The sequence below is a fragment of the Asparagus officinalis genome, chromosome 1 (assembly GCF_001876935.1).
Source record: "Asparagus officinalis chromosome 1, Aspof.V1, whole genome shotgun sequence".
Lineage (NCBI taxonomy): Eukaryota > Viridiplantae > Streptophyta > Magnoliopsida > Asparagales > Asparagaceae > Asparagus > Asparagus officinalis.
Genome location: NC_033794.1, coordinates 21,718,227 through 21,732,326, shown reverse-complemented (window position 1 = coordinate 21,732,326; position 14,100 = coordinate 21,718,227). Strand labels below are relative to the sequence as shown.

At 44.9% G+C, this 14,100-nt stretch overlaps 1 protein-coding gene across 1 annotated transcript in view; it reads right to left on the bottom strand.

Moving 5' to 3' along the window:
- LOC109821185 (IST1-like protein) overlaps window positions 1-812 on the bottom strand; it is a 3,989-nt gene extending 3,177 nt beyond the window's left edge. Inside the window, exons 1-2 of the mRNA XM_020387378.1 lie at window positions 656-812; window positions 447-579 (exon numbers count right to left, since the gene is read on the bottom strand). Of these exons, the coding sequence (XP_020242967.1) occupies window positions 447-579; window positions 656-750 (228 nt within the window). The 5' untranslated portion in view covers window positions 751-812. The remainder of the gene's footprint in view (window positions 1-446; window positions 580-655) is intronic.

The window sequence follows — 14,100 nt, the reverse complement described above, 5'->3', positions numbered from 1 at the left end:
ATAAACCCCCCCCCCCCCCCCCCCCCCCCCCCCCCCCAAAAAAAAAAAAAAAAAAAAAAGCCCCCTAACTTTGTGATTTTATTAGAAAACCCCCTAAATTAGGGGGTTTTCTGATAAAATCTAAAACTTAAAAGAGGTTTTTTTTATAAAATCTGAAAGTTAAAGGGGGTTTTGTGATAATCCCGATACTGGTTTGGGTGTTTTTCACTTAACCGGCAATGAGTTTGAAAAATCCAGAAAGCCCCATGACGGCGTCCCCCAAAAATTTGTGGGATACTAAGGCAAAAAAATTATTCCCACTAAAATCATATGTTGTTGCTGAAATTTTGTGTAAAGACTCTTTCTTTACTATCTTAATTCCGTTATTTTAGAACTTTAAAATCATAATTGACTCTAAAATTTTAAAATTCAATCTTTTTTTATCAAAAACAAGAAAGATCACTTACCCTGATCCTCGCAGTGTCATCGCGTCCAGACTGCAGGAGCATGGAGAGATCGCGCCTCATCTGGCGAACCTGAACCTCTCTCTTGTTCCTCAAGAGCTTTATCCTCGCCGTCGCCAGCTTCGCCTCAGTTTTGCTACCAAAAAAACTTCCTTTTTTAGAAACCCATTTCCCAAAAGAGAAAGAAATGAAGAAAAAACAAGGAAAGATACCATTTTGAGGAGTTGAAGCCTCTGCGGAAGAGGAAAGAACCAAAACCCATCAGTTTCTTGAAGGAAAGAGAAGAGGATTTGATCTCCGGAGACATAGCTGAGAGAAAGAGAGAGAGGAGGAAGAAGTAGGAGAAGAAAGAGAGGAGTGGGGCCCGGTTTTGCAACGGTAACTATAAGGGGTTTTGACTTTATTAGGCCTTGGTTTAGGGCTCTGGGCACAATTCTGTAGCTGAACTTTTTGTTTTAAGAAAAATTCCTCAATGACCCAAAATATGGGACCAATAGAGGGGACAAGTGAGGTGTTCCCCTCCTATTGGATAATGAGTTGGCCATCATTGATGGCCAACTCATTATCCAATAGGAGGGGAACACCTCACTTGTCCCCTCTATTGGTCCCATATTTTGGGTCCCTGTAGCAAAGCTCTTGTTTTAAATGGGGCTGGATCAGGTCACTGAGCTTTAAGTGTTTCTTGTTTTGGTGAAATACTTGTTAGAATGTTACAGGGTTATTTGCACTTTAATATCCCAAAATGTTTTTCACTCTTCTTAAACTGTATTGTTCTGAACTTCTATTTCGACCATTTGATACCCCAAAGTGTGAAAATATTGATGTTATTTTTGTTCAAGAATATAAACATAGCATAGGAAAGTGAATGAGAAGCAAAATCTCTTATTAGTTTTCAGCTTTTCTTTTTCTTTTGGGAAATCTGAGGAATATAGTTAAGGTTTTGGAATGTCGAATTATCAAAATCGAACTTCAACATTCAAAGTTAAAGAGGGTGGAAATTTTGAGTATTAAAGTCCAAATAAGTCCAATATAAATAAAATTATAACTCACAATCATCATTATTAACATTGTAATTTTGACACAATGGAAGTGATTTTAACTTATTATGAGTAACCCAAATTTAAGTCTCACTAGACAAGCAAGTATTTAAGAAAATTTTAGATAAAATTTGGACAATAAAAACTTAAAACAACACTCCACCTACGAAGGGTAATTTAAAATATAAATACAAAACATAATATTATTACGATCAAACTTTATCATAACTCCTGAATCTAGCTATGGTGAAGATTGAGAGGGTTATAATTTTTATATTTAAAGAGAAAGATGGGAGTTCTAATCGGTATGCAAATCACAAAATCTTGAAATTTTAAATTTCAATTCATAAATTAGAGATACTATCTTTGGTGGAAAAAAAACAGAGATACTATCTTTGGCGAATAAGGAATGTTTCAGTAATATTCAATGAAACGGATTTTGTATTAGAAAAGAGTAACGTCTTTCTTCGAAATGGAAAGGCTAGGCCTTTCTTTTCAATGCAAGGGACAACTCGTGACTACAAAACTACCTTAGATGAAAATAAGGAGTTAATATTTTTTTGAAATGAATACTAACGTTGTTTCCAAACCAAAGCATAGTTTAAAAACCACCTATGTGTTATTCCTTTTTCTCTAGCAGACCCCCCAACTTTCTATTTTTGACAAAACAAAATATTGCTTTGTTTGGCAAAGGGATGAAGAGGAGACATTAAGGAGGATAGTTAACATAGTTAGCTCATTTGTCAATCCGAAGGGTTAAAAATTTTCAATCCATTAGGTTAGTTCATTTTAATTCTTTTGGTCATTTTTTGTGCTTGGGGACAAAAAGGATTATGTCACGCCCCGCTTCCCAAAATACACGGGAACCGGAACGTGAACAAGCCCGCGACGTATTAGATTGAGAAGAAATATACTCTACTTTTTTTTTCTCTTTTCTTTTCTTCTCAATCCAATACGCTAAGCGTCTGGAAATATGCGAAGTCACAGGTCCCCGATCACAATCAGCAAGAATATAATAGACAAACTCAGAATAAAGAAATATCATATCACAAATGGGGTAACATCCGAGACATAAAATACGGGTCAAACATACCATTATACAAATCTGAACAAATGAATACTGAAGAGATACAAAATACATCAATCAGGCGAAAAGATAGAAAGAACTACAAAAGTAAGCTAAGACCATCGAATAACTGGAGGGACCAAAACTAAGCTTCAGCTTCTTCTTCTGCTCCATCCGCTAGGCACTCCTGCTGAGAATCCTCTAGCTCCTAATGATTTCCCAGCTGAACCTGTTCTTCCTCTAAGTCTGACGTACACCAGAGAAAACAGGTGTACGTCAGGTGCATGACGCACGGCAACCCAACCCCACAGAGCGAAAGAGAACACGAACCAAACCGAAACCCGATAAATATGTAGGCATTAAAATGTGCTTTTATAGGATACACATTTTTGGCTTTTACAGCTCCAGGCACGAACCGACCAAAATACGATCATGTTGTACACGTTCTACATGGGCGACTCGAAGATAGACTGAACTTGACAAGAACGGAATAATCGCAGTTCGCGTGCCGGGATCCAAGCCAAAGTGTGTCGAAGAGTCAACGAGTCACCACCGAGACGGACCTATCGACACGATCGGACGATCGAATCGAAGAATCGGTTTCGCGAACTCCAACTCAGGAGAGCGGCTTTGCTCGCTCAAATTCTAGGAATCCACATTTACGTGCCAATCAGAATCATCAAATCAGAGACCTTAAGTATAATCATTAATCAACGGACAGAACCAACAGAAAACACGCAAAAAAAACCACCACCTAGAGAGGCTCAGGCCGAAGGTCCGGCACCAGCTACGGTGGCTCGCCTCAAGCCGAGCCACCCTCAGTGGCTCGCGCCCAAGCGAGCCACCTTGGGTGTGGCCCGGTGGCCGAGCACCCCAAGGTGGCCGGCACAGAAGTCCGAGCCACCTGAGGTGGCCGGCCCAGATCTGTGCCTAAGGCACAGAATTGCGTCTAGAAAGTGGTGGCCTATAAATAGGCTAGGTCTCTGGTTCATGTGAGGGGGTGGAAATTTGAAGAGGCGAACCCTTCGCTGACTCTTGAAGACAGAATCCAAATAGATTCAAGCTTTGGGACTTCAGACTTGTCATCCAGGATCTGATCAGTGCTCGCCGACACGTCACGCCAAATAAGCACGAGAGAGTTCGAGAGGACGCTCCAGTCTACGGCGTTAGAGAACTCGCGATCTAGCCCTTTTTGGTCTTAGATCCCAGCTTTAGGAATTGTTATCCTTGAGGTGAACTCAATGCCCTCCGGCTATTATTTCTCATTCGTGAATAATACCCGATGTATGCAGTAGTTACGATCCGACCCGGATCCAGAATCGCGCGCGGTCGTCCACGGCAAACACCCCGGCGCAGGCAAGAACCACAAAGCAAGAGACACGCAAACAGGGATCTGCGATTCGTCTGACAACAAGGAAACTTTAAAAGTTGTAAATCTTTCTTACTTCTTATTTGATTTTCCATTGTAACCGGATCTGTATAAAAAGACCGGATCTTTTAGTAAACCGATAAACTGTTGTAAAAGGAGAACAATGATTCAACAAAGAAAAGAACAGGTTTTTCCCGGATCGACAGTTGCGACATCGTGTGCGACCCGCAGGTGGGAGCCACGATCTCCGCTTTGCGAGTATCCGGTAGAGCCGTCGCTCTCCAGCGAGGATTCTCGACCCAGTCGTTGGAATGGATCGAGGAGGATCCAGAAACGAAGTTCAGCGTCGATCAGACCAAGTCAGAGGATGCACTGTAGCTCCTATTCATTCCTTCGTTCTAGATCAAGGTTCCTCTCCCCACAAAGTTCAAAAAAAAGTCCAAAATACTCCCATCCCTCAGTGGAGGGACAAAGGCTTCCTATGAGTTTTACGAATGCATAGGATTCGAACGGTACCACGGACGACCTTCATTCTCGTTTTGAAGTGCCAAGGTCGGCGTCGGGTTGCAGCCCACCCATCCTTTCAACCATATCGAAAGGTCTCCGACAAAAGCCCCCGGCAACCAAAAAGGGAGCAACCGTGACTCATCTCAAAGTGTAATTCTGCAACGATGTCACGCCATGCAGAGCAAAACAAGTCGGCTACACTGACACAAATGCTCGCAGCCAATCACAAATTGCGCAATTCCCAAGCATGATTTGGAGTCCACCCGACGGAAATTCGCGTAACCAAACGCGGATCGAAAAGAACGGGGAGAAGACGGCAAAACCAGCCCTTCAAAGGACCGGAGCCTCGATTTGAAATTTGTACCGAAACTCCTCCCAGACAGACGCCTCAACGAACTCAGCTCAACCGAAGGGCGTCGTGTCCAACGGAGTGAAGGATCAAGCGCGCGTGAACGAAGCCTATTTCCTGGGCTAAGCGCGCCGGCCAACTGTTCCAGGCGCGGCTATGCAGCGAGGCCGGCTTTGACTCTCGAGGTACAGCTAGAAAACCAAATAAGGGCCCGGCTCGAGTAGGTAGAGGGGCGCTCAATATCCGGGCGAAGGCTAACTTGCCACAATTACACACTCGGGCAGCAAGCACCACGTCTGGACAGGCGAAGCCTCTAACGAACCAATCCAGCAAGCCTCCCCGCCATCAGTCTGGGAGCCCCAAAGTCGGAAATGCCAGGAATGTGTTTTATAATTCAGGTAAGGAGCACACCTTTTGCAGCCTCCAACCAAATATCAACTCGGCGAAACCAAGCATAAGTCCGCGAAGAATTCCCCATAGGCTAACTCCGCGGAGATATGCAGAATCCTCCCGAGGAGAAAATCAGTCTTGAAGCCGCCACTTCGTATTCACTAATCCGCGAGGAGAGAGAAAAAGCAAAAGCTCGATTCCAAGAAACGTATCATGGGATGATACATGCACCACTAAAGATAGCGGCGGGAACTGAATCAACACGCTGGGGGTCGCCGCAACCCTCAACGTAGACAGTAGAAATCATAGCACCCCAATCAAAACAAAAAATGCAAAACAGGAAAAAAGAAAAAACGATCCCCCCAAACAAATGAAAAAAAGAACCAAACGAGATGACTTCAGTAAAAAATTTAAACAGTGCGCACTACTGTTGCCCGCATGAAAGTTCCAGGAGGGGAAGCCCCGCCCTGAGAATCTCAGCCCCCAAAAAGGCATGTCTTCAAGGCGCGCGGTGACATCTGTGAAAGTTCCAGGAAAACATTTTCTCCCTCAGAAGAGAACGTTATATCTAGATTTGAAATGATTACGCTAAATATAATTGAGAACAATCGAGGCGCGCCACAAACGTTTAGTCTTTCAGCCCTCTGTAGCTTTCGCACATCGATGTACGGGACGAGCTGTACTATCGTGCTGGGGCGCGCGGCACGAACAAGCCAGAAAGAGAAGTTCTCGAAGGCTTTAGGAACTCAGTGCCCTCTGTTCAAAACTCATGAGTCGTGCGGTCACTTGTCTGAAGGCTGCCACAGCTGCATCAGGTGGGTCCCCAGGAGAGAACTCTCCAGTGTTCGAAAGGAATACCGAAACGCCAAAACCAAGGCATAGCGTTTTCGAACAAAGAGACGTGCGTTGAAGACTGAAAGAATTCCCCGATGAGTCACGGTAATAGACGAGCAAAAGGACGGAACTTCATCAACGGGTGATTCTCCAAAAGTCGTTGTCTGGAAGCATCCGAAGCTCCAAAAAGGTGTGCTAAACCGCGACTGCAGTCCGGACGCATAAACGGAACGAGGATTATCGTTTAGGTTCGGACAGATTGCCTTCTGAAGATGAAGAATTGAGATTCCTGTCTCTGCTGTCGATCGGACAGTACAGCTGATCCAACGCAAGGAATGCAATAACTCCCGCAGAGTCATTTATGTATAAGCGCGGCGTCCAAAAATAGCCATATGCTTGAAGCTTGTTTTATGCCTGAAGCCACAAGAAAGCTTCAGGGTTCCGAGGATCGGCAGCGATGCGCCATTGCGACTTGCATGAGACGAGCATGCATGGCAGACAAACAAATCCATGGTGCACCAGCTCTATCTCATGGAAAACTTAACAAGGTTCAGGTGTATCGAGATCGCAGATGGACAGGAAAATATGAGAGAGATGCTAGGAGCAACAAATCCAGGGCATTTCAGAACCAAAACAAGGGGAACCAGGAGTCGCCGCTAACACGGTTGTTCTCAAGGTAAAGAGCAGAACACGGGATAGGGAATGAGCTCAATGCCATAAAAACCCTGCCCACAAATCAGGGTGAGATTCGGGTCGGTGAGTAATGAGTGATGCCATCGATAAGATGCTAGAGGACATACTATTGTAGATCAGACAGATCTCGGATCGGAGCAAAATCAAAAAACATGAATCTCCGCTCAGAGACGAGAAAACGGCGCACGGGCATTCCCTGTCCATACCCGACCGAGAATGGGAATCGATCCCCTAATCCGGCGAAGTTCAGTTTAATAACTTCACCGCCGTTTCCGATGGGAAGTTCCCCGCCACTCCAGCATTTGATTTACTTTCAAATCGACATGGGTTCTATTTCCGTGGCAATGAGCCTCTCGATTGGTGGGCGGGTCCATTCGTTGGCCACTCTTCGCGGCTAGCCGCCATTATCGATTGTTTCGCGCCTCAACGGCCCCAGTCAGCCTGACAGTGTAACAGCTGAGCAATCATCGAAACCAGTAGCTTTCGCTCCGCCCAACTCTCTTCGGCGACACCGAGTATCTACTCCGGAGCATGCTCGATGAGAAGCACAAGAAAGGACGGGGGTTCAGTCGACACTTCGTTAAAGGTTTTCCGAACAAGCGAATGAATTAGTCGGGACCCCGATCACCAATGAACTTCATCCTCCAGACCTGCCACAACACTTTGCGCTGGTGGAGTGTGCGAAAGCAATCCGAGCACTAGCACCGTCCAACACGTGGCAGGATCTAAAGTCCGAGGAGAGCAAGCTGAAACGTTTCCTCCAAGAAGATAAAGGCCGAGAGGTAATGACCTAACGCAAAGGCGAATCTCCTCTGACTCAAACTTCCGCCCTCTACCGTCCGTATATGGAAACCACCTGACCCGAGCTACTGTGCGTGCTAATCAAGCAGTGGCACAACAAGCATATCTCCGAAGGTGCTAGCAAAACACTTTCAGGCGTCCGCATACTCCATAAGAAGAGTATTCCTTCAGGACGAAGACGTTCCAGCTCTTCGAATCGCCTCCTGCAGGAACAGATCAAGCCTAACACCTCATCCACAGAATCGAGAGCGAGGAATGCTGGCAACACTACGGACCCAAACGATACTGTGGCGGTGACCACAGGAGGGCGTTCATCCCACAAGGGATTGTGCTTTACTCATCAAGAATTAGCATTCAGACCTTGGTTGAAGCGGCGTCATAACGCTGAGGTAAGCAATGAGATGGCAAATGACCGACGGTATGGTATAAACTGCTTCCGTAAAACTTCCAAAAGTATACGAGGTATGAACTGTTTCTCAATCTCCGACCCCGGTCTTAAGGAGGTTAAACTACTCCCTGATACATCCAATCAGGTATATGAGTCTAAAACTGTTTCCCCACTTTTGACGGGAAGTCCTGGGAATATTGAGCTAACTATGGCTTAAGGATACCTGTCGTTAGTTAACTGATAATAATGCCCGAAGCCAGTTCGCAGCAGAAACTGGGGGTGCGACGATTATGTAACGGGAAGTTCCCAAAACCAGCCATGCTAGATTAATAAGTAATCTCTCCCTTATTCAAAATTCTCACCGTGTCTGTGTAACTTCACAGATCTCTTTGTTAGAAGTCTGGACTTAAGGTTCCCCAGTTACTCGAATACCGTTCTTACAGTTAGACGGTGCCCTACATCAAAATCTGCTCTCGATCTCCCCCTATGACGAGAGCCGTCCACAATTTGAGGCGCGATCAAAGCTTCACACATGACAGTTAGGTTGTCTCAAACACCCACTTGCGTCAAACCTTTTACAGTTTAGGACACAGTCAAATCCGCCTCTCCCGATTCCCGCCAATGAACGAAGAGGCTCCACAAATGAGCATCAAACCTTCCTAAGTTAGGATTGTCTCAAAACACACCACTGCGGGTCAAACCTGTACTACAGTTAGGACCACCAGTCAAAATCCTCCTCCGATTCCTCCAATGAACGAGCGAGTCACTTTCAAATCGATTGATCAAACCTTCCTACAGTTAGGCGTCATCTAAACTCCTTGCTTGCGTCAAACCTTCCTCACTTAGGAGCCAAAACTGCAATCACTCTCGATAACGAGGAAATTCATCTTTAGTTCCGGTAATCAAACCTTTTCCGACAGTTAGGAGATTATCGATCTTTCGATTCTCGGAGTGGAGGTCCCACTCCTGAGTTTCATCTTTCCGGATTCTGGGGTGGAGCATCCCACTCGGAGTCCTTTCCAGCTGAATTAGATATTAAAATTCATTTGCGTCATTCAATCGAATCAGGGAGTAGAATATAAATCGATCTTCCGTCTCCCATTTTTTTTCGGGTTCGTCTTTGCCCCAAGAGAAGACACCGACCTTTTTGCAAATTCCCAAAATCTGTGCCTCACAGGTATTAGGAAGTTATAAGTCCCGAATCCTAAGCAGGGCGATAAGCTCTGGCGGCTCCTAACACGCCGGCTTGAAGGGATCTGATCACACACCAGAATTTAGTCGTTTTCGCAGCCCAAAAGACACAGAGTTCGATTCTGGGTATCCTATCCTACAAAACCTAAGTAAGTAAGTCTGAGCGCCTAACACGCCGCTGCTCCGGTTATTCGATTACCGTGAAAAAGAACAACTCGCCCGATATTTTCAACATTTGGAGGGTGCTGCATGGCTGTTATTGAATAAGCACCAAATCCATGCGTTGCACGCATGGGGGATTTCATCTAGGCATCATAGAGGAAGGCTATCGACGCTAACACGCGTCCCAGCCCGGTTTAGTCTTTTTGCCGAACAAAAGACACCAGGATGGTCCGTTTCATGTGGATTATCGCCGAGCTAGTATGGGGATAAAGGTCAACGATCTCAATACGTGTTGCCCGGGTGCCTATCCACGCTACTTGCTCGAAGGCCTATGTATTCAAACATCATACGCAGCTCAAGTCTAAGAGAAATTCTACTCTCTATAGCCCACAAGTCTACATGCGGAACGGATTCTCTGACAATCGCATGCGAGCCGACTCAAACCGGTAGTCGGTATAAGGGCGTAATTCAACAATCCGTTTAAAGGCTGGAGGGGTTAAGAACCCCAAAAAACCCAAAGTCGGCCTGAGATCTACGCGGTCGCCCGGTTTAGTTTACCAATTGAAAAAGACACCCAGGAGTTCGATTCTGGGTATTTTATCCCGAAGCCTAAGTAGACGATTGTACGTCAGCGTCTATACACGCTGCTGGGGTAGCCTATTCATAACAATAGCGAAGTCTTACGTATTCCAATATCGTAGCATTAAGAGCGTTAATTCTTTAGCACGACGGCACATGCGAACGGATTCATAATCCGCTGCTAGCCGCTCAACGGAGTCGGATAAAGGCTCGATCAAGCCCGGTTGATGGCTGCAGAATTTGCCAAAAGAATTCTGATAAATGCCGGAGTCATTGACGCATCAACTACATGGTTGCGCTCTTGTGACCTGGAGCAACATACGACGTTCAAAACCCTAAAGCGTCTACGCCGCGGACAACGGTTCACCTTAGCGTCAATCGCAGTCAACGAGGGTTGCAAGCAAAAAGTGGTACGTACGCACGGTCATAAAACCCCGGGTCAACGGCCGAGTCAACGCGTAACCCTTGGGTCAACACCAATCAATGCGTTGGCCAACGAACAAGAATGAACACTCCGAAGAAGTATACGGAGTATAAAACTGGATTCATTAATACCCAATAACGGTATATGAGTATAACTATTCCTTATTTTGGTCTGAGAAGTTCCGCTGTTGGAGGAAGAGTTGTTTAGTAAATTACTCTTGAGGATACTCACACCACAACGCGCAACGCGTTTGCCAACATTTAAAACTCGACGCCAGAGAATCAGATTGGTCAATTCTAGCGACGCCTGAAAGCATTGCAAAAATCTAGCGGAATCGACTTCAAGGTTCAAGAATTTCCGGACAATGGACCTCGGTCAGACAATAAATGCTGAAATATAGACCGGAACCTTACATACATTCGACTCAAGAGTCCGATAGCCTGAAGATTTGCGAAGACGGAATCAAGAACACAAGTCGATTATCCAAAGGTCCGTGTACACCGACTGAAGGTTGGGACATGATATCCCAAAGATTCCAGACTCTTACTAAAAAAAGCTAGACTGAAATACTTGGAGGGGGCGGTATCTGTAGGCATATAAAATTGCTTATAGGTCCCTTTTGCTCAGCTCGGCACGAACCGACAAACCAACGAATCATAGAAAATCAAGAAAAATACAAATGCTATTTTAAAAATAATAGTTAAATATTTTAAAATATCAGAAAATTATTTTAATTAGTATCAAAATTTCATGGTCCTTACATTCTACCCCCCTTAAAACAAATTCCGTTCTCGGAATTAAAATAAGAATCCTAAGGACCGATATGAAATGATATCCATAAACAGAGGAGACAAGAAATAAAGAATAAGGGGAAGTTACGAGACAAGAATAGTGGGACGTTCTGGAGTCAAAAGTGATAAGGTAGGGATGAAACGAAATATATCGAGAAAATAGGATAAGGGCTCAAGAATAGTCTCACGGATGAAATATGATATGTATCTAAATTGTCTATTATATTCTTACTAGTGAGGACTCGGGACCGTGACCTGCATGGGCCACCAAAAAAACCTGTCACGCCCCGCTTCCCAAAATACACGGGAACCGGAACGTGAACAAGCCCGCGACGTATTAGATTGAGAAGAAATATACTCTACTTTTTTTTCTCTTTTTTTTTCTTCTCAATCCAATACGCTAAGCGTCTGGAAATATGCGAAGTCACAGGTCCCCGATCACAATCAGCAAGAATATAATAGACAAACTCAGAATAAAGAAATATCATATCACAAATGTGGTAACATCCGAGACATAAAATACGGGTCAAACATACCATTATACAAATCTGAACAAATGAATACTGAAGAGATACAAAATACATCAATCAGGCGAAAAGATAGAAAGAACTACAAAAGTAAGCTAAGACCATCGAACAACTGGAGGGACCAAAACTAAGCTTCAGCTCTTTCTTCTGCTCCATCCGCTAGGCACTCCTGCTGAGAATCCTCTAGCTCCTAATGATTTCCCAGCTGAACCTGTTCTTCCTCTAAATCTGACGTACACCAGAGAAAACAGGTGTACATCACGTACATGGCGCACGGCAAGACCCAACCCCACAAGGAAAATAGAACAACGAAAACCAAAATGGAAACGATACGATAACAGAAATAAAAATAGAACATGTGATGATAGTAATAACAATAGAGGCGTGCAACTGGAATACTAATAATCATACGAATCCAAAAATCAACCAAGTAACAAGATCATGTAGGTAGCGATCAGAAACCATCCAAGCAACAAGGTCATACAATAGATAGAATTAATATTTAAAAATCTACAACAAGAGACGTAGTACGTCGAGATAAAAAATCCAAACAAGGAAACCCTCATGTATATACCATATGTCTCAAATTGTAGATAACTAAATATTAACTCCAATCTATGTATGAAAAGAACACAACTAGCCATCCTATCACAGCTCACTGGTTCACATCTCACTAGAGTCAAGGTTCATATTCTCGGATAATCGATTGTTCACCAAATCATTTACGTACAACTTTTCACTACCCCCCTCAGACCAAGAACACAACTAGCCATCCTACACAGGTCACTGGTCTACCTCTCACATATAGTCAAAACTCATATTCATGAATAACCGGTTGTTCACAAATCATCCACATGTAACGGTTCACTGCCCCCTCAGACCCACCCCAGTGCTACACAGGAATTTCACTGGTGCGAGCCTGGAAATAATCAACATTCACAATATCACATCACCTCAGACCCACCCCAACGCTACACAGGAATTTCGTTGGTGCGAGCCTGGAAATAATCAACAAGCATAATATCACATCACCTCAGACCCACCCCAACGCTACACAGGAATTTCGTTGGTGCGAGCCTGGAAATAATCAACAATACCATATATCACTGCACCTCAGACCCACCCCAACGCTACACAGGAATTTCGTTGGTGCGAGCCTGGAATAATCAACAATCACATCTGATCACCTAAACCAAGAATTCCTCATCTTAGCTCTCGCTTTTCTAAGTCAACAAAACACAAGTATCTAGGTCCTATACACGACACGCTTGGCCACTAAGAACATGAACTACTAACGGTTATCAACAAAACAATAAATAATAAATAAATACAACTATTTATGAAATCAATATGACAATGAAACATGACTATATAGACTAGCGATGGAATCAGCGTATGCTATGTGCACAGTGATGAGTATAAATAGAGGTAATTGTCGGAGTGTCAATCGTACATGAAAATGTCGTGTGCTACAAGCTATCAATCACACGGTCATAATACATAATAATTTTTATTCCAAAAAATAACGTTTTCAAAAACATTATCATTTCTAAATTAATTTCCTTACACAACATAATTCAAAAAAATATTATAATTATTCTAAAATAACCTCAGCGCATAAAATAAATTCTTTAATCTATTATTAATTATCCTGAAAAAACTATTTATCCAACATGATATAAAATTTATTTAATATTATTCATCACATACCACACAGATAATTTACCACAAATTAACAATAACATAGAATTCATTATTTTACAGAAAATAGTCTGAGCAAGCGCGGATCTTGCCTCGGGTTTCGTAGGGCTGTGAACGGAGCAGCGGGGCGGCGGTGTTCAGATCTGAGAGAGGATTGTGTGTCAACGGTGGGCCTACCGCGGGACCGGTGGTGCGTGCGCCGGGTGTGGCGAACGGAAGCGGGCAGCGATGACGGTCCTATGTCCACGGCCGTCGCGAGGGCATGACGATGGGCAGATCTGCGTCTCAGGAGAAGGAGCGGCGCGAGCGAGCTCAAGGGGAGGCCGTGGATCTGAGCCAGCGGCGTCGTCGGCCAGTCTGGCGGCCAGCGGGCCAACAGAGCGGTTCGGTTCGTTTGATGCGGGTTGATCTGCGGTTTACGGTGGCGCTCGCGTAGGCTCCGAGCGACGGGCGAGGCGCGAGACTCGCGCGGTTGTGGCTGCTGTGGTGGCCGGACGGGCCGGGCTGACTTGGCGCGCGGAGATGCGGCAGCGCGGCAGGGCACGACGGGGTATCGGGCGGTGAGACCGGTGGAGGAGCTCGCGGCGGTCTGAGGAGGATTGGTCGGGGCTGGGGTTCGGGTCTGTCGGATCGGAGATGAGCGGAGGCGGCGACTCGGCGTGACGGTCGAGGCTGAGCGCGGAGGCCGGAGCGTGTGGTCGAGGGGTGGAATCGGCGGTGGACGTGGGTCTTGCTTCGGAGTCGCGTGTGTTGGGTTGTCGGTACGAAAAAAAAACATGAAGACGAGAGAGAGCAGATGGAGAGGAGGAGAGCAGAAGATATACTATGGCCGGCTGGGTTTTTTGGCC